General features: G+C 36.4%; 2 protein-coding genes across 17 annotated transcripts in view; both read right to left on the reverse strand.

The window, feature by feature from the left end:
* The window catches only part of ankzf1 (ankyrin repeat and zinc finger peptidyl tRNA hydrolase 1), a 23,816-nt gene extending 3,994 nt beyond the window's left edge, over window positions 1–19,822 (reverse strand). The window contains exons 1-13 of one of the 16 annotated variants that reach the window (XM_087267554.1): window positions 19,706–19,822; window positions 19,508–19,596; window positions 19,259–19,414; window positions 17,641–17,735; window positions 13,802–13,904; window positions 13,533–13,729; window positions 10,460–10,566; window positions 10,223–10,376; window positions 3,848–4,070; window positions 3,665–3,763; window positions 3,306–3,464; window positions 3,034–3,183; window positions 1–99 (exon numbers count right to left, since the gene is read on the reverse strand). The exon at window positions 1–99 is cut by the window's left edge and continues 181 nt beyond it. In XM_087267554.1, the coding sequence (XP_087123680.1) occupies window positions 1–99; window positions 3,034–3,183; window positions 3,306–3,464; window positions 3,665–3,763; window positions 3,848–4,070; window positions 10,223–10,376; window positions 10,460–10,566; window positions 13,533–13,729; window positions 13,802–13,904; window positions 17,641–17,735; window positions 19,259–19,388 (1,516 nt within the window). In that variant the 5' untranslated portion in view covers window positions 19,389–19,414; window positions 19,508–19,596; window positions 19,706–19,822. Of the gene's footprint in view, window positions 100–2,997; window positions 3,184–3,305; window positions 3,481–3,664; window positions 3,764–3,847; window positions 4,071–10,222; window positions 10,377–10,459; window positions 10,567–13,532; window positions 13,730–13,801; window positions 13,905–17,640; window positions 17,736–19,258 lie in introns of all 16 variants that reach the window. The other 15 variants (XM_087267550.1, XM_087267556.1, XM_087267555.1 and 12 more) reach the window with 15 other exon arrangements.
* LOC141376079 (uncharacterized) overlaps window positions 1–19,913 on the reverse strand; it is a 996,984-nt gene that overhangs the window by 521,380 nt on the left and 455,691 nt on the right. The window lies entirely within an intron of this gene.

A 19,913-nucleotide genomic window follows, 5' to 3' on the forward strand; every position in this document is an offset into this window, starting at 1 on the left:
GTAGATGAAGGAGGCTGCGCAATGACTGGATGTCTCCAGTTTTACAGGCAGTGTAGAGAGCATCCCTTAAACTGTACTCCCAAGACTCATCCACTTCATCTGAAAACACCGGAGAAATAAAACACTGTGACATGCAATTCTCAACAGAAAAGGGTCAAATGTGTATGCGCATGTTTAATAGATTTTCAACAAAAATCTAAAATATTATACGGTATCATTTAAAATGTTTCAAAAAAAAAAGTTAATGCTCAACAAGGCAGTATTTTAAATTAGAAATACAATACATATAGTAAATGTATACTGTAACTACAGTCTAAAATAACTTTTTGTTGTTATTTGAATATATTTTATAATGTAATTACTTCAGTCCTTATGTGGTCACACAAGCCTTCAAAATTATTCTAAAATATACGGATTTAGTGCTCTTAAAATTACTGGGCGCAAGTGATACTTTGCTTTCAGGTTTGTTTGTTTTTTGATGAACTGCATTTAATTTAAACAGATTTGTAAGATTAATCATTTCTTTTTTTGTATTATTTTGAAGCAGCCATGTAAAATTAATAAGGAAATTTCATTCAAAAAAAATGTTTAGACTTTTCAATGGTCTATGTATGACTTTGCGGTAGTCATACACATCAATAATGTACTAAAAACAAATGTTTTCCCTTTGTATTTTTGAAACGTTTTCTGTACAGTTGACGGCACTGTCACACAGATCTGCTTACACACAAAATCTTTTCTTGTCACACTATTTCTGAAACATCTCACTCAAAATGCAAAACACCTCAAATCTCCAAAACCAAAAGCTGTTTCTCAGCCTTGAACTCAACTATCAATTGCATAAAAAACTTTTTTTCAAAACTCTACACACAACTCTCTACCTTAAAAACAAAACGCTGACAGGAATCCACTTGCTTTCCTTTTCCAAACACAACTAATCAAATCGCTACACTTAATCACAAGGTCGCACACACACGCTCCTCAAATGTGAAAACACTCATTTCTTAACTGATCACTAACCAATCACTGCTTTAGTCTAGTATAGGACAAAGGTGATGGGGCACTGGGCTGTTCTGGTCAAAAAAAAAAAAAAAAAAAACGGTTTACCACCTATCCACAATTTGTAGTTTTGTACCTACCCCATTTACTCCTTTTCTAAATACTAAATCCTAAATGCCTCAAAAAAAAAAAAAGAATAAAGCAATTCTTCTGAGCCTAGTACTGTAAATTGTATGATGACCAACCCTATGCCCACATTACGCTTTTCCAGGCAATGGACGCTCCGAATTGTGTGTAAAGTTTTGAAAAAAAGACACTGTTTTGAAAATGTAAGCAGTTGGGGAAAAAAATGTAAAACACCATATTATATACACCAGAGGGGTCCGTTTTTCGTACGTGGATTACTCAGTTAGCTGGATTTGGATATGGGTCTGCTAGGTCAAACCTGATCGGGAGCAGGTTCAATTCATATAAACAGGATTAGATCGGCTCAGTTCAAGCAAAGATAATACAGAAAGTATGTTCCGAATTCTGATATTTTCTTACAGTAGTAGTTATATACACTTGGGAAAATAATACATAATTTTTAAATATATATATAAAGTTATAGTCATTAATAAAATAAATAAAGTTATACATATTAATAAAACGTATGCAATCTGCACCCTCGAAATGAAAGTACAAAGACTGCCATCTGGTGCAAAGAGAAAACTTATTGAAATTAACTTTTTAGATCGCTTTAGAACAAATTGTGTATAATAGAAATGCACAATATGTGACTTTTTTTTAAAGCAATAATACATTTATGCAGTCATAAACATGTTTAGATAGTTAATATGCCAGTGATTTGATGCCTCACAAAAGTTGCAGACACCTTTACCAATATGAAAATGCTTTTGTAAACAACCAGTTATTCTTTATACACCAATTAAAAAACGGCTACTATAATAAAGCAAATCTTTTCTAAATGTAGAACTAAATACATTGATTTGCATTGAAATACATGATGAATACTCTTGTCTTGACAAATGAAAGTGTAAAGCCTGCAGCTCACAACAAATGTGGAAAGTTCTTGCGTGTCATATTAAACAAACCGTTTACTGTTAATTTGATGTAATTTTGCTCACATGGATAATTGAATATTAATCAGATGATGTCATTACGCTGCTATGCCGTCAGCCAATCGTTGCATTGCTGATCATGATTTCGAGGATCGATAGATCCGTCCTTCATAACACACGCAGCGATCTCAGATCAGTTCATCCAGACATTCTAATCTGATTCGCGAACTTGTTCGAAGAACCAAATTAGCGAGAGATCAGTTATCAAGATTAAAAGATCCAGGATCTGCCAAATAATCTTAGATCATTTAAGCGAGGTACGAAGAACGGACCCCCGGTCACATCATGATGTGATACTACATGAAACGAAACACAGGAATTTTGTTGTCCGCCATAACCGTTTTGGTTGTCAAGTACTCATTAAGTACTGCAGACTAAAACATAATGCATATGACATTACTGTTTTCACAACATTATATTTGTGTAGTTTTTTTGAGAAGTTATAATAATATCATTTCGGCAAACTTTTATTTTAAACATTTGCATTTTCATGTCTTCAAATAGCTTTTTTTGTAAATGAAAAGCCAAAACACATTAAAAAAAAATCACATTATAGGTTAAAATGGTTTAGCGCAAGTAGCCCCTCAATTAAAGGGAGTTTACCCAAATATCTGTCATCATTTACTCATGCTTCACTTGTCAAAAATGTTTGAGTTTCTTTTTTCTATTGAACACGAATAATTAAAAAAATGTTGGAAACCGGTAACCATTGATTTCTATGGTAGGAAAAACAAATACTTTGGAAGTCAGGGGTTACAGATTTCCAACATTTTTCAAAATAACTTGTGTTTAACAGAAAACAGTTTGGAACCACTTAAGAGAGAGTAAATGGTAAACACATTTTCATTTTTAAGTGAACTACTCTTTTAATACCCACAATTAAACATTTGTGTCAACTCCAATATCAGTTTACCCTCTTCAGGCTGAGGTTTTTTGCCTTTGGGTTTCCTTCTGCCCCTTGACTTCCTCTGCATCTCTTTAGAGTCACTTTCAACTTCCAGTTCACCTTCGTCCATATTTTCATCATCTGCCTTATCTTTATTTGTTTCTCGACTGCTTGAGTCTAAACCACAAGGACAAAACAAGAAAATGATTAAATTATAACTGTTTAATATTTTGTATACAACATCACTTCTGTTCTGGAGTTTTTTTTCTGGGTGATCTGGTGTACATAATGCTCTTAACCTTCTCTTTTCTCTTTCCGCTTCCTCCTTTTCTTCTTATTAGGATAGATCTCGTGTTCTCTCAGGTCCAAAGTTCCCAGCGTCACCTCCACAGTCTCTAGTGTTCCTGAATCATCTTCTCCTGAACTTTCTTCTTTAGCATCTTCTCCCTCTGCTGGCACTGACCACAAAACAGCCTTTAAATGAGTTTGTTTTCAAGAAACTCTTGGTTAAAATAAAATATTTTGGCGATTCATATGGAAGATTTCAAAATTTTTCAAATTAACCACACTTTTTCACCAATTTTACCAGCTCATTTTATTCAAACCAAACCAAGGAATCAATAAATTAAATAAATAAACCAAAATGGTTTAGACTCACCATTAGTGTTTGGTACTGGATGACTAACAGGTTTAGGAGTTTTCTTCTTCCACAATCTCCTTGATGGACTAAGAATACTGGAGATTTCAGTCTCTTTTTCTGAAATTTAACAGACATTCATTGTAAAAGGAAAGACATTATAAAATTGTATCTTTTTTAATACAGTAGCAAAGCTCCACATACGATAAACATGTAGGGTCGAGAGCAGGTCAAAGACACGCTTTACTTCACTAAATGTGGCTCTACGTGTGGCAAAAGGAAGTACGCGCATTCGCTGATCTTTTTTGTCCAACGGTGCTCCACGACCTCCAAAAAATATGGTCTTGTTGTAACTTGGTGCTCGTAGGAAGATGGCACTGGCCTCTTTCAAATAATCAACCCAGCTTTCCAGAAGGTCATGAATATCCTGGTTTAAAAAAAAAAAGAATATGCATCAACATCTGCAGCCTGGATTCCTTTACAAACTTTTGCAATATTTTTTTTCAAGTATTGATTTAAAAAAAATATATTTGAAATGATGGTGTTTTCATAAACTGGTGTTATGGAAGTAAAAAATAAATAAATAAATAATTGGAATGACAGATTTCATAAGAAAGATTATGTATTAGTGGTCAACCAATGTGGGTTTTTTGAAGGATGTTGACGATATCTTGGAAAGCAGGGTGGCAGATGACCGATATTTAAAAATTATAATTGTATTCATTTTATTTAATAACTTTATTTATATTCAATTGAAAGTATTTTGAAAATGGATTAAATAATGAAAGTAAATGAATAGTCGCAAACAGAAAAACTTATCAGCGAATATTTGAAAAATGACAAATATCGGCTGATATATCCAGCCTGATCTCACGAGAAAACGCAAGCATTTTACTTTTTGCCAGTTTAATGGCTAATTTGTACGAATTCGTACGAGTTCAGTCGTACAAAAATGTAAGATTTTAAAAAGGAGGCATGGCACCTAAACCCACCCCCAAACCCAACCGTCATTGGGGGATGAGCAAATCGTACTAAATTGTACGAATTAGATCGTACGAACTCATACGAATTAGCCACTAAATCAAAAAGTTACCAATTGCCATAATATTGTGTTAATATATCGGTTGATCATTACGGTGTGTTCAGAATTTCTGAATAATCAATCTTTTTAAAGTTGTGTAATGCAATACAGCCTCTTTTATGCCTACTGCTTTATGCCCAATTGAGCGAGTTTCTACTAATACACACATAATGTTACTAAATGAAAAACAACAGTTTAGAACTCGTCTCTTTTATTGCATGACCACCATGGCCGTTCACTAACAACAACAACAACTCCCGCTCACACCGGAAGTGACCTTTTAACATCACATAAAAGTCCTACTTCCTTTCTATGTGCAGCATCCACATTTACGGTTGTCATCACTTGGAATAGAACTTAACAAACTCAATCTCTTCTTAAAAAAAAAATGTCCCATGCACTTCCTGAAAAACATTAAAACCATAACATAACAGTAAAACATAAGATAACATGATGACATAAGTTTTAACTTTTAGAATTCAGTACTCCTAACAGGGAGATGCTCTTTTAATAGAGCTTCCATTGTCCTTCACTAAGTGCTTTAAGTAACTGCAGTGCTGATGCTCCTTTTTTGGTAAGGCAGTCTGCAAGCTGGTCTTTTGTACCATACCAGAGCACTTGTTTAATTCTTTGTGTTTGAATGAGTTCTTTGATGCTGCTCATTTCCAGACGAAGTCTTTTCTCAGCAACTGACTTGGTGGACTTCAGTGCATCAGCAAGTGAGTGATTGTCTGTAATGCAGATTATTGGTATTGTATTTTCAGTGTTACCAGTAGTCAGCTCAGAGTGCAGCGTCGTCAGAAATATTGCATTATCAATTCCATCAGACATTGCTAGTGTTTCAGCAGCAAGTGTACTTCGCACAATTCTCTTTACTCTTTTTGATTGCCAAGAAAGGGGAGAGAACATTCCATTTTCTCCCATAAGAACAATTAGATGTCCTCCTTGACTTCCCCCATCTGAGTGATTTCCAAAAGAGGCATCACTATATACAACCATCTTGAGCTCAGAGTCTTTTCCGAGGTATTGGAAGTTCAGCATTACCTTTTTTGATTTAAGTTTACACACAATTCTGTTTGCTTCATGGATAGTTTGTACAGAGGCATTTTTAATGTTTGAAGCTAGGCTGCTGGCATCAAACATGACATCAGGCCTGCTTTGTCTTGCGGCCCAAAGAATCTGGCCGACCTTTGACCTTAGCTGATCCTTTTCCTCTTCATAAAGTAAGGAGTCCTGTTCCACTGATCGTGCAGGATTCAGATGTATAGGCTGTATGTTTTGGATGTAGTTTTCCTGATGAACTTGCACTTTATTGGCAATAGTTTCAAAGTTTATTCCCACATAACAGAAGCTGTTGTTCTCCTCACGCCCAACTTGAAACATGGATCTGAGGTGAGGTATTACTGTTGTGGAAAAGCTTTGTGTGCCTCCCCATATGAAGTCATCCACATGACAAGCGAGTACACCAGTCACAGCGCAGTCTTGATCCAGCCAGTAGAACACAGCTGGATCTACTTTTGACATTGTTCCTCCTGACTTCATGACAATCTCCATCACTCTTTTATACCAGTAAAGTGAAGCATCAGCCAGACCATACACACACTTTTTTAGCTTCCATAGTTTTTTTTTACAGTTTGCCTCGGGAGGTGGTTTGATATAAAGGTCCCGGGACAGTTCCATTCCTTGTAGAAATGCAGCTTTTATGTCCATAGAATTTAGATTCCACTGTCTTTGACAAATCACTGCCACAAGGAGCCGAAGAGAGTCTGAAGAACATGTTGGAGAGTCCTTTTTTAGTTCTGACATCTCTAGTTCTTCAAAACCTCGTGCTACAAGACGAGCTTTGGGTAAAACCCCGTTAGGTGTCTCTTTGTAGGTGCATACCCACCTAGTGGAAATACATTTCTGTCCCTCGTCCTTTACTTCCTCAAAGACGTGGTTATCTATCCAGCTTTTTATCTCATCCTGTTTTGCCAAGTCAAAGGTTACATCTTTTGTTACAAACACATCCTCACATACATTAGTGGAGTTAGCATTAGCAACAGTGTTTTAAATTTGTAGATTCTCAACCTTTGACATGTCAGCAGATTTTGTGGTACCCGCCACACTTGTGGGCTCAATAAGCAACAGGTTATACCAATTTTTATATTTGCCTGTAGCTTTACCTGCACGCCCCAGGACTTCAGCTGTGTGTAAAACACCCTTTTCTCTGTCCCTGTAGCTTACAGTTTGTCCTTTTTGTAGCATGACCACAGTTTCCATACTAGCATCACTCTGTGTTTCTGCATTATCACTTGTTTGTTCTGTTTCATACTGCCTCCTTTTGTCCTGCATTTGTCCCACTCCTTGTTGTACATGGATTTCGGTCTCTTCTGCTGGCTGTTGGTTACTTTCAGTAAAGTCTTGTTCTTGTTCATTGTCTGTGACATTGTCTTCATCAGTTTTTGTTATATGTTGATATTCACCTTTTTTGTACACTTTTCTCAGTCTGAGATGATGTACTCTAATGCAAGTCCTTCCATGTCTCACAAATACTACTGCACCATCCTGACCGATGACAGTTCCTGGCCCTTTCCATTCTGGACAATCCACTCTTTTGTAGTACACTTTGTCACCCATTTCATATTTCTCCTCTGTGTTGCGTATTTGCTTCCGCAATGCTCTCCGAACCCTCTCTGATGACTCTGCTTCAATAAAAGACTTTCTTGATGCGTGCAAAGCAGAGATGTGTTTTGCCACCCATTGACTCTTTGTAGTGCCCTCTAAAGCTGGAGGTTTATCAATAAGCACAGATGGTAAGTTAGGATTCTGTCCAAACACGAGTTGATGAGGACTGTAGCCATGGACATTTTGCATTGTATTCTTTGCCATAAGAGCCCAGTCCATTGCAGTGTGCCAATCACAACCAATGCTTGCTTTCACTTTCATTATGATTTCAGTGAGTGTTTGGTTGTGTCGCTCCAGGAGGCCATTGCTCCACGGGCTATATGCAGCTGTCGTTTTTACTTCTATATTGAAGTTCTCTGCCATATCTTTCACCTCATCATTATTGAATTCTCCCCCATTATCACTAAATATTTTTTGGGGTGCGCCGTGTACGCTTATCCAGTCATGGAGAAAATGTTTGACTATTTCAGAGGATCTCTTTGATGTTAGAATGCTGCCTGCACTGAATCTAGTAAACTGGTCAATGATGTGGAGATACCACACACCTGGTTCAAGTTCATGTAGATCAACAGCCACAGTTTCGTTGTATTGTGTTGCCAGTGGTAGGCCAACAGCAGGCTTTGGTTTAGCTTTACCATATCTATTACATATCTCACACTCACTTACAATTTTTTTTTAAGATCATGTTACATTCAGCATCTTTATTACCTGAGCTGTCAAGTAGTCGCTGCAGTTTATCAACAGAAGCATGGCCGAATTGTTTGTGAAGCTTCATCATGATGTGACGTTTTTCTGTTGAGCTCATTGTATCTGAAATGATCAAAATTTCACTTTCATCATCCTTTACATTTTGTGTAATGTCTTCGGCAGTTGTCAAAATCTACTCATTAGAATGCATGTCTTCCGAGCTACTTTCATTGTCCATTATATTTACACAATAATGACCAGAGCTTGTAAAGTCAAGTTCTATTGGCTGGTTGAACATTACCGCTCTGTCATTTTCCATGTCTAAAACTGTTCCTGCTCTTTTCAGAGAGGCTTTGCTTAAGAGCAATGGTATGTTGGCTGGAACGACTTCAGTTTCAATCTTACATTTGATCTGTCCAATTTTTGCAGGAATTTTTAACTTTTTGTTGGAGCGGACCACTTTTCCATCTCCAAACCTAAATGGTCTATGGCTGTATGTTTCTGTCTTTCTTAGGTCATTAGTCTCTTCTTGATTGAGCTCAGTTATGTAGTGATTAAGCCATTCTTGTCCACACACAGTCCGAGTGCATGCAGTGTCTATTATTGCAGATCCAAAACATTCAGTCATGAGGATTTCTGCTTCAGTGTGTAACTCTTCTGTGAACAGAGTGATGTTGCATTCCTCTACATCATTTCTTGCACAATCTTCAGTCAGTTTGATTTGCTCACCTTTGTGTGGGCAGTCCTTGGCCCAATGAAACGTGCTTTGACACACCGCACATTTTGATCTGCGACCATATCTATCCAGTGGGTTTGTGCCAGGTAATGGTGTCCTTTGTTGTTCATTCTGAGGCCATGACTTGCCTCTCTGTCGTCTCTGTTCTGTTATATATGCAGTTTCCTGGTTAATTCCCACCGTTAATGCAGACGTATTTCCGGTGAAAATTCTCTTAAGTGCCGACTTCATTGATGCGAAAGTCAGATCTGCACATGCTGTTAAAGCCAACTGTCGATCTTTAACATCCAAGCAAGCAGTATCCAATAATTTAAAAGCTAAGACTGCATCAGGAAGTTCCATTTTATATTTGCGCATCCGCGAGTAGCGTTGTTCAAAGTCAATTATATAGTCCGTCATTGAAACATTACTGCCTTTCACAATGCGGTCAAAGCTCGTATACGCCTCATAAGTCCGGTCCTTTTCTTCCCTGAGAAACAAACCATCAAGTTTCGCTAGTAGAGTTGACATGCCAGTGTCCTCATTCAAATCATCAACCGGTATTTCCATCGCAGTCTCTCTCGCTCTCCCTGACAGCGCCAAAGCAACAGCGAGCGCTTGCTTACTTTTTTCAAGCTCCGTAACTCTAGTCCACATTCCGACTTCATTCTTCCAGCTTTCATACGGCTTCCCTTCATCAAAGGTTGGCGGGACTCTGTAATTGCTAACCATCCTCTGCTACCAATTGTTACTAAATGAAAAACAACAGTTTAGAACTCGTCTATTTTATTGCATGACCACCATGGCCGTTCACTAACAACAACAACAACTCCCGCTCACACCGGAAGTGACCTTTTAACATCACATAAAAGTCCTACTTCCTTTCTATGTGCAGCATCCACATTTACGGTTGTCATCACTTGGAATAGAACTTAACACATAACATCCATTAAAAAAACATCCTGCAATTTTTACATATCCCAAGTGAACTGTAAATGTAAAAAAAAAAAAACGGTTTATATGGTTTAATGTGAAATATAATTTTTTATTGGTAGTAAAATCAACTCATCCAAGCTTAAAAATCAATTTGCTCAAGTAAAATCATAATGGAAATGCAATTACAGACTCATAAATTCACTGCAAGTCAATTGGTACACTGAAAGCCGCATACCTCCTTACTACATTTACTATAGCATGTGAAAAGCCATATGTGAGCAATGTAATATGCCCGAATTCTTATTATTTGGAAAAAAGTAGGAGAGAAGTACCCAAATGACCTCCTACCTTTGGCAAGATTCCAATGGACACGTTACTATACCATGAGGCCACATGAGAGAATTCATGAATGGTAGTGAAATGGCCATGTCATGTGAAAATGATAACATTTTGGATGTAGAACATTTTTATTTATGAACTTGGATAGCTGTACCTTGTGGAGCGCTGCCTCATTGTATCTCCTAAGAGCTGCACCTGCAGATTTGGGCGTGTGGCTGCGGTTCTGCGAGTCCCTCAGTCCCTGCGCCGTCCCTCGCTTCGCTCTCACAGTGTACCGGTGGAAGGTCTTGTGCTGCAGAATCTCTTTTCTAGATCAGTTTGAAAATCATAATTAATTACATCTTATATTGTTTGCTTATAAGAAAGAAGACATTCAGAACTTTTCACTGACCCCTTAAAAACTGCTCCAGCAAAGTGTCCCCCACCAGTCATCAGAATAACCCAAACAGTGTTATTGGAGATTTTCAGTAAAGAAGAAACCAAGTCTTCTTCGTTGTCCTGAGTGTGAACAAGACAACAGAATTTGATGAGAGCCAAAGAATAAAAATCTATAGAAGTCCAAAATTAATTCATTATAACGTTTAAGCTTTTGGTTTAATCGTCCTCAAGCATTTTTTTTGTTTTCGGTTTATTCCTCAAACAATAAAAATGACAGTAACATTTACAATACAGAACGCATATTTAATCTTAGGGTGTTTTTACATCTAGACATTTGTTTCAGAACCTGTCTCGTTTGCCCAGTTAGCGCGACTCCTTTGGCATACGTGTATCCCGCAATAGCTCTCAAATCCACGCCAAAACAATCCGTCTGAGCTCTCCTGAATGAGATGGTCTCTGTTCGATTCGAACAAAACTCTGGAGCGCATCGATTGTAGTGAGAAAGCAAAACGATCGAACAAGCCAGGGTATATCACAGTGTATTATGGATATGCAATAGGCATGGCCATATGAATGAGAATTACAAGTAGGGTGGTATGTCATTCCTACCGGCAAATCACTGTTTCATGTCAAATATGAAAGTGAAAGCATGCTGAAATATTACTGTTGGGAAAATTGACCGAAATTACCATTTAATATTTTTTCCATATCTTAATTTATAATATTTTGTATTAGGCCTATTCTTTAGTTCATTTCTGCACTGACGTCTCGAAAGAAAGATTGATCTGCTTCATGATCTGAGGATGTCTTGGTTCATCTGTTATTTCTCTCTATAATTTAAGCTTATAATGCATAATTCAAGCCAATGTTTTTTTAAGATTACTTAAGATTAGATTTTTAGATTACTGGATTCATTAGATAAGATTTTGACAACTGAAAGGCTATGTATGCTCTGATTTATAAATGTCTGTCAAAATTAAAGCACATCTTTTTGCTTTTAATGTCTCATTTCTCATAATCATAAATAAAATAGCCATGTACCTGTATGACAGCCGAGCAAAATCCGTGGGACTCTGAAAAATAAACTCTAAAACTCTGACCAATGTAAGGAGTTTACTCGCACGTGACTTGTTTTTGTCCGTTTAGAAACTTTGCCGTGTAAAAGCAAACCGCATCAAAAAAAAAACACTGTTACAATTTGAATTCCTGTTTCGGAACAAAAGAATCTCTCTACAGGTGTGAAAGCACCCTTAGTTCATGTATTTACAAACATGAACAAACAATGAACATTTATATTCATCGTTCAATATTCACCAACGCATTATTGAAATACAAATGCTTGTACAAATGAGTTGATGCACTGCAAAATGACATGAATTAACAATGAACAACTTTATGTTCATTAACTAAGGTTAACAAAGATGAATAAATACTGTGATAAATGTAATGTTCATTGTTTGTTCATGTCTTTAAATAAATTAACTATGTTAATTTATGTTAACATGTGTCCCATGTTGTAAAGTATTACCAAAAAAAAACAAAAAAAAAAAACAAACCCTACCTCCCTCATTAAAAATATGCCAGAAAATATTCTGTTGAGAATTGTTTTGTTTGCCTGCAGAACGTACTTTGGAGTTAAGTGTGTCCGTTTGTTTGTATGTGGGTGTGTCATTTTGCAAGTGCTACAGGTACGAACAGCATTGGAGGATCCTCATTTCGTGCTAATGACATTGGCCGCCGATACTGGGTTCGCGCCACCAATCACTGGTCGACATAGCGTTTAAAAAAGCCTGCCCAAACTGCAATGGCGATCGCGATCTCTCTCTCTCTCTCTCTCATTTTCTTTCTCTCGCGCTTTCGCTCTCACTCTTTTTGTGAGTCTCTGAGGACAATCTCTCTAACAAGGACTAGTCTGAGAGAATGTGTTTTTATTTTGCTTGTGATTAATGTTCTTGTCTAAAGTCTTTTGAGATTGCAAATTGATACCTGTTTGAGTAATACCTCAGAGAGGGTGTAGAAATGAGCAAGTTGCACGATATACATATCCATAGTCATTTTTGTATTCGTTCATAAGGTTCAGGAAAGTGTGCTGTTTTGTGCATGTTTGGTTTTTGAAGATGTTTCTTTTCATGATTTTCTTTTGATATTTAGTTTTGTTTACTACAGTTAATGTGTTTTGTCATATTTATTTATCTGATTTACTGTAAGCACCTCTAATGCTGCGTTCACACCAGACGCGAAACGCGCGTCAAGCGCGAGTGATTTACATGTTAAGTCAATGCAAACGCGTGAATAGACATCCTGCGGCGCGATACGCGCGAATGGCGGAGCGCAAATGACACGAATGGCGCGATACGCGCGAATTGAGCGTTTTTGACACCGACAACAGTTCATCAAACTGGGCTTGGCTCAGTCAGAAGCACCACTGAAAGCCTTCGTCATCCAGGTTCAGTTTCTGGAGGAGTTTATGAGCTCACAGAACTGGATGCACCTCTGAAAGGATGTAGTGGACTCAGACACGACTCTAAACGTATCAATGCTGTTTTTCAGCCTATATAAACCACATAAACACTGTTATTTTCTTCATAAAATCCATGTTAGCCATTTAGAAATGAAGCTAGAGTCACCGGGAAAGACAGAAGCCCTGCCCATCATGCAAATCCGCGTCTGTTCTGAAGTGAACTTGACGCGCGAAATGAAGCGAGTAAACTCAAATGTTCACGCAGCAATTTACGCACGAATAGGGCAATTTATCCACGTGTTCCGCATCTGGTGTGAACACAGCATGACTACCACCTCTCCAACAGGTAACTCATCATTTATTTATTGTAAATATTTTTCTTTCAAAGTACAATATATTTTTCACTGGTTTTCACTAGAAGTATGGGCAATAAATAATCAAATGCAGTGATATTTGGTTTTCAATTGTTTCTTTCTCCATCCATTGGTCATGCACACACTAAACTATATGTTATGTCAAAAAAACTTTAGTGTAATATTAACATCTAAAAGGACGTAACAAAAAGGAATTATGTTTGGCAAATGACCTGGCATAGACTAACCAATCGGATAATAGATCATCTTACTTTTTTGCTTTGGAGAATGCAGCGATACAGTGACAGGAACTGGCCCTCTGCATTTTGGAAGACAACTTTGGCAGAAAGTCGACTCTGAGGCTGATCTGTTTCCAGAGCACAGTCCGTCTGCACAGGGGCCACTTCATCTCCAAGGTCGCCATCCTCACTATCCGAACTGTCTGAGCCTGAAATACTTGAGATGTCACCTGTTGAGGGGCATGGAAGATTACACAAGGACTGCAAACTGTGTCCTACGATTATATTGTATATGAATCTACCTGTGCCGGTTTTCTTCTCAAACTCCTCTACTGTGATCGCTGATCTTCCTTCCAGCCGTTGTCTCAGGTTGAAGCGGTGCCAGTCCAGTTTATAGTGCTCCATCTGAGAAAAGAATCAACTTTGAGATTAAGTTTTTGTGTTGAATAGCAAGGAAGATATAAATGGTGAATATTGGAAAGAGGCAGCCATTAACTTAACCATGGTATTTTTTTGTTTCTACTATAGACCATTTTGAGGGATGCAAGCAATAACAATGGTCCTTTGGTATTTCTTCTTCTATATTCAAGGTTCTTACACCTTTGCTTTTCCAGCACCTAATAACCACGGTTAATTACGTTTATATTTGTTGTATGTACTTTTTCACACTTATGGCACATTCCATTGTGCCATTTAAAAAAACACAATATGACAATTCAACGTAAATTGTTTAGTACTTTCAAGCATAGGTTTATTGGGAAAGTTCACCCAAAAAATATTTAAAAATGGTAACGCTTTACAATAAGGTTCATTAGTTAATGCATTTACTAACATGAACTAATCATGAACAACACATGTACAGCATTTATTAATCATAATTGAACATTTACTAATGCATTATTAACATTTAAGTCCATGCTTGTTAACATTAGTTAATGTACCATGAGTTAACGAACTAACAATGAACTACTGTATTTTCATTAACTAATGTTTGTTCATCTTAGTAAATGTATTAATTAACATTAACTAATGAACCTTACTGTAAAGTGTGACCTAAAGAATAAATAAAAAACAGTTCAGTTACACGATGAATGTCTTTTTAAGTTTGGTCTCTTTCTAACTAAAGTTGATATCTCAAGAAATGAGTTTACAGTCAGATTTTGTTTGGGTGTAGTACCAAACTTTCATGACCAATCGTTCATGATATTTCAGGTGCATTGCTATTGTTTTTAGTCATTGGATTGGCGTTTTAGGTGCAAAGATGCATTCTGGGTGAATGTCTCCTAATTATAAAGCCAATAGTGCCAAAACAACTTGAATTTGAATTGTGTTCATTTGAATTCTTAAAAACTTAAAACTGTATTTCTACATACCCACTATCTGCAGTCTTTGAATTCAGAACCAAAAAAATCTGAAGTTTAAAAATAGGTCTATAAAAATCTGACTTTAAAAATTAAGTTGTCTTAAATTTCAGATGTTCAATAATCAAGTTAAGAAATAAAAAAATTCAAAACATTTCTAATAGGACATAATCAGTATTATTAACTTACAATGGTTAATATTTCAATTAAACAATTCAAATTCAGATTGTTTTGGCTTATTATTAGCTCCATAAATAACTCTATCAAGCCTCTTCAGCTGCTCCAGAACGCAGCAGCACGAGTGGTCTTCAATGAACCTAAACGAGCACATGTTACTCCGCTGCTAGTCCGTTTGCACTGGCTGCCAGTTGCTGCTCGCATCAAATTCAAAGCTGTAATGTTTGCCTACAAAGTGACTTCTGGCCTAGCACCTTCTTATCTGCACTCACTTCTGCAGATCTATGTGCCCTCCAGAAACTTGCGCTCTGTGAATGAACGTCGCCTCGTGGTTCCATCCCAAAGAGGGAAGAAATTATTTTCGCTCACGCTCACGCTCAATCTGCCCAGTTGGTGGAATGAACTCCCTAACTGCATCAGAACAGCAGAGACACTCTCTATTTTCAAGAAACGACTAAAAACTCAACTATTAAGTCTCCACTTCACTTCCTAATCTGCAATTGCCTCTCTGGATATCACACTAACTGTACCCAAAAAAAAAAAAAGTACTAATACTTTCCTTCTTAGACTTTACAGACCTGAAACTTGCCTATAGCACTTATTCGTTGTTGCTCTTATAGTTGTGTAAGTTGCTTCCTTGTCCTCATTTGTAAGTCGCTTTGGATAAAAGCGTCTGCTAAATGACTAAATGTAAATGTAAATACAAGCATGCGGTGAACATTTTTCAATGAAAACTGATCGCAAGACAACAATTTATGCACTCGCACATTATGCTCCCAAATATATTTTGAGGTCACAGATAAAATAGTGTGCATATGCAACCAAAACAGTCACAATTTTCGAGCCCTGCAAATTCAAATTCGAGCAGGTTCAAGCACACTGTCCAAAAGCCAAGCACTTTTCTAACCTTGAAAACACTATATTAAAAATCAAGCATTTTCAGGATTCCCAGCACCCGTAAGAACCCTGTATATTTTTTATCTTCATAACTTCTGAAACTTAAAAAACATCCATATATTGATAATGGCATAATAGCTGTTTTAACGTAAAGTTATGATTGAATTGCCTCTCGTTATAGTTATGAAATAATTTGACAACAAGCAGGAAATGTTCACGGGCCAATGACATCACCACATTGAAATTGAGCTAAAGTTGGCTTTATATTTGCCTATTCGTTCATTTTTGTACATTGACAACTTGTAAAATAGCCCCTATGTTGTTTTCCACGGTACTTTGAATATTCAGTCTGAATTTGCATGCAAGTTTATAACTTCAAAATAGGACTAAACTATATATTGTTTGAGCATCGATATCACAAGGTGTGTATCTGCAATGATCACATCGCAGTTTATTATGATCTAATAAAAGATTAAAAGATAAATATATGATCAAATATATTAATTTTTCAATTATTTTTTCAATGATAACCGTGCTATTTTACATTTGATTGTTCAATTTCTGTACTTGCGGTTACAGTTACTGTTAGACTGCCCTGAAAACCATAAAGCTCTGTTTATTACTTATTTTTGCTTGTGATTTATAATGATGTATGCAGATGCACTGCAGGGAAAAATACTTAATCCCAGTCAATCTAAATTGATGAAATATTGCCAAATACAGCCTTTCAAATCATCTGGTGAATTTTTATTCATATCGTAATAAATATCGCAGTAAAACTAAATAAATCACAATGTGAGATTTTTACAATATTGTGCAGCCCTACTTCCAAACAACATTAGCTCTATTTAATTGACCGTAAACAATGCTGTTCTTTGATAGTCATTGGCTCTGAATATGATTTTCCTATTCACAAATCGCAAACAAAACTTTTCTGAAATTATTTTAGGAGAAAGTCCAAATGTGCGAACATAAAACAAACTTTACCCCAATTTTAAGTGATTTATAAATACTACTGGCTGCTTTTTACTCCCAACATTCTTCAGTATATATTGTTTTGTGTTCAACAGAAAAAATACAATCATAAAAGTTAACAACCACTTGTACACAGTGCGAGTAACTTTTCATTTCCGAGTGAACACAGATGTTCAAACTAGGGCCCTTAAGCCAAAGTTGGCACATGGTATCCTTTGATTTGGCCCACTAATCCATCTGAGAAGAGAGGCAGACCAATGTGGATGGTTTATAGATTGTCATTTCAAATTTTATGTAACCTTTTATTTGTTTGTTTTATTGTTAAGCTATAAAAGCAAAAAAAAAAGCTAAAATGGTTCAAATGAATCAGATTTAGTTTAAAATGTACATACTGTCACCCAACGGTTAGAAGATAATGCAGTGACTTTGGTGATTGAATCAAGGCAAAGGCAGATTCTGCTTGACTAGTGTATTCAGCATTGAACTACACTAATATAAATGTGATTGTTTTTATTGCAATAATTAAAAAAGTTATACTGCATTTGTTAATACGATTCAATGTAATGTTTTCTATGCATTTATAAATATAAAACTAATTAGAAAATTACACATGGCAACTTTAATGTAAAATAGTTTGGTATATTTATCTTCAGCCCATGGTTCTAATGATTTTTGGTTTTTGGCCCTTCATAAGAAAAAGTTTGGTCACCCCTGCTTTAATTCAACCATACCTGCTCCTCACGACTCTCAAAAGGGCACTGACATGCCGAGCAGAACATCCTGTCCGACACCTCACCAGCAGACATGGTCTTCCTCGGTACAGCATCTGTAGGTTTTATAAAGAGCGTGGTATAAACAGATCAGAATAGACTCCACAGGTCAGTCAGTGTGTGTACCTGTGTGTTCTGACTTTCACCTTCTTAATTTAATTCCTTAGCAAGTTCGGTAACACTTTACAATAACAGTACATGAATAATGATGTATTAATATGTAAACTAAACATTACTTTAATATGAATTAATGATGAGTTAAGGTATGCACTAATTATGAATTAACTTTAACTACAACATGATTCACATGAGTTCATGTGTGAATAATGGCTACCTTAATTACTTGTTAGTTCATGATTGTTTGTTAATTAATGTATTAATTACCACATTAGTTTATGCTTAATTTAACCATGATGAACTCATGATATGTTAATGTATAATTATGTTGTGACTTTACTTGGAGGGGCACATCATCATTAATTCTTAACTACTCATGAACTCCTTATGCACGTCCAACTAGTGAGTTTACACTGAATAACAATAGAAAAGTGTTCTGTCAACATCAACATGAAGAGGAGTTCATAAGTAGTTAAGGATGAGTTAATAATGATGTGCCCCTCCAAGTAAAGTCATGACATAACTATACATTAACAGCTCATGAGTTCATGTTGGTTACATTTAGCCTAAACTTAAATGTTAATTAATACATTAATTAACAACATGTACTAACAGGTAATTAAGGTAGTCGTTATTTACACATGAACTCATGTGACTCATGTTGTACTTAAAGTTAATTCATGATTAGTGCATACCTTAACTCATCATTAATTCATAATAAAGTAATGTTTAGTTTACATATTAATACATCATTATTCATGTTTTGCTTTTGTAAAGTGTTACCGCAAGTTCTATATAGTGAAATCATATTAGCAGCCAATGACTATCAAAGTACAACAGTATTCACAGCTATTTAAATAGTGCTAATGTTGTTTGAAGTCATGCGTGCGATTTCAGACCGAACATTCATAGCATGACTAGGAGCAATCAGGGGATGTTTTCATGGAAATATCAGTTAAAGTAACAGGGGCGACATTCATTTCAGGGACACATTTACTTAAATATTGTATTTATATATTTTAATTATTAACCAAAATAGCATTTGCAGTATTATAACTGTGACAACACAAGATCAATGAAAAGTATACAGTATATATTAGAGTTTTCTAAGTTTGTAACTGAACATGAGCATGCACGACTTGGGACACGACAATTCAGCTGCTTGCACTGAAATCAGAGTAGTTATTTTTAATTTTAATTAATTAAGAACACATATCATTGTGTTCTACAGTGGAAATTGAACAATCCTATCAGACAAGCTGTTTTCACTTACAGTTTTATATATTCTGTACCATATAATGTCTTGGGGACTCGAATAGTATGAATTACCAGTGTCACAAATTGTTACTGCTCAAAAAAAATGAATGACTGTGCGAATATAAAACCAAATTTACCCAAATTTGTGTGTGTGTGTGTGTGTGTGTGTGTGTGTGTGTGTGTGTGTGTGTGTGTTTAACGTTACCTTCGGTGTATGGGATAGGCTGTGGAGGGTCAGTCTGGTCCAGCAGGGCAGACACTTCCCTCAGCCCACAGGTCACCGTCTGATCGCCACACAGAGTGAACACACTCCGCAGCTCGGGAGACGAGGACATGACTCAGCAGACAAAACAAGCTATCACTTAAAAACACGAGAATGAAGTAGAATTATATGAGAATAGGAACTGGGGTTTTTGAACACGGCAGAAGGAAAATATATGACCGACCTTCGCACCTTATAACGTTACTATTATCTGAAGTATCGGGATTATTGAAAAAAACAAAGCCATGTCCATGTTTTCTCCTAATCTGTCAGCTGCTTCCCTACGAGAGTAAAGTCTGATTCAGCACTTCCAGACAGCAGGCGAAAGATACTCCCTCATGTTAAGCTTATTTGACCGTTGCTGGCATCAGAAAAAATGTATTTGTTTACCTTTTTGCCAGAACCATCAGATGATTTTAGGTTTTTAGTCCGATTAAGTTTAAATGAATCATATTAAGTTACACATGTGGTTGTGTTCGTATACGTCTACGGTGGCCGACAAGTGTCATCATTACACTACGGCGCGAACGCGTATGTTCGGATCAGTGTGCGTTAAAGAGATAGTTCACCCAAACACAAAAATTCTATCACAATTTAC

Source organism: Danio rerio, chromosome 9, assembly GCF_052040795.2.
Source record: "Danio rerio strain M-AB ecotype USA chromosome 9, GRCz13ab, whole genome shotgun sequence".
NCBI lineage: Eukaryota > Metazoa > Chordata > Actinopteri > Cypriniformes > Danionidae > Danio > Danio rerio.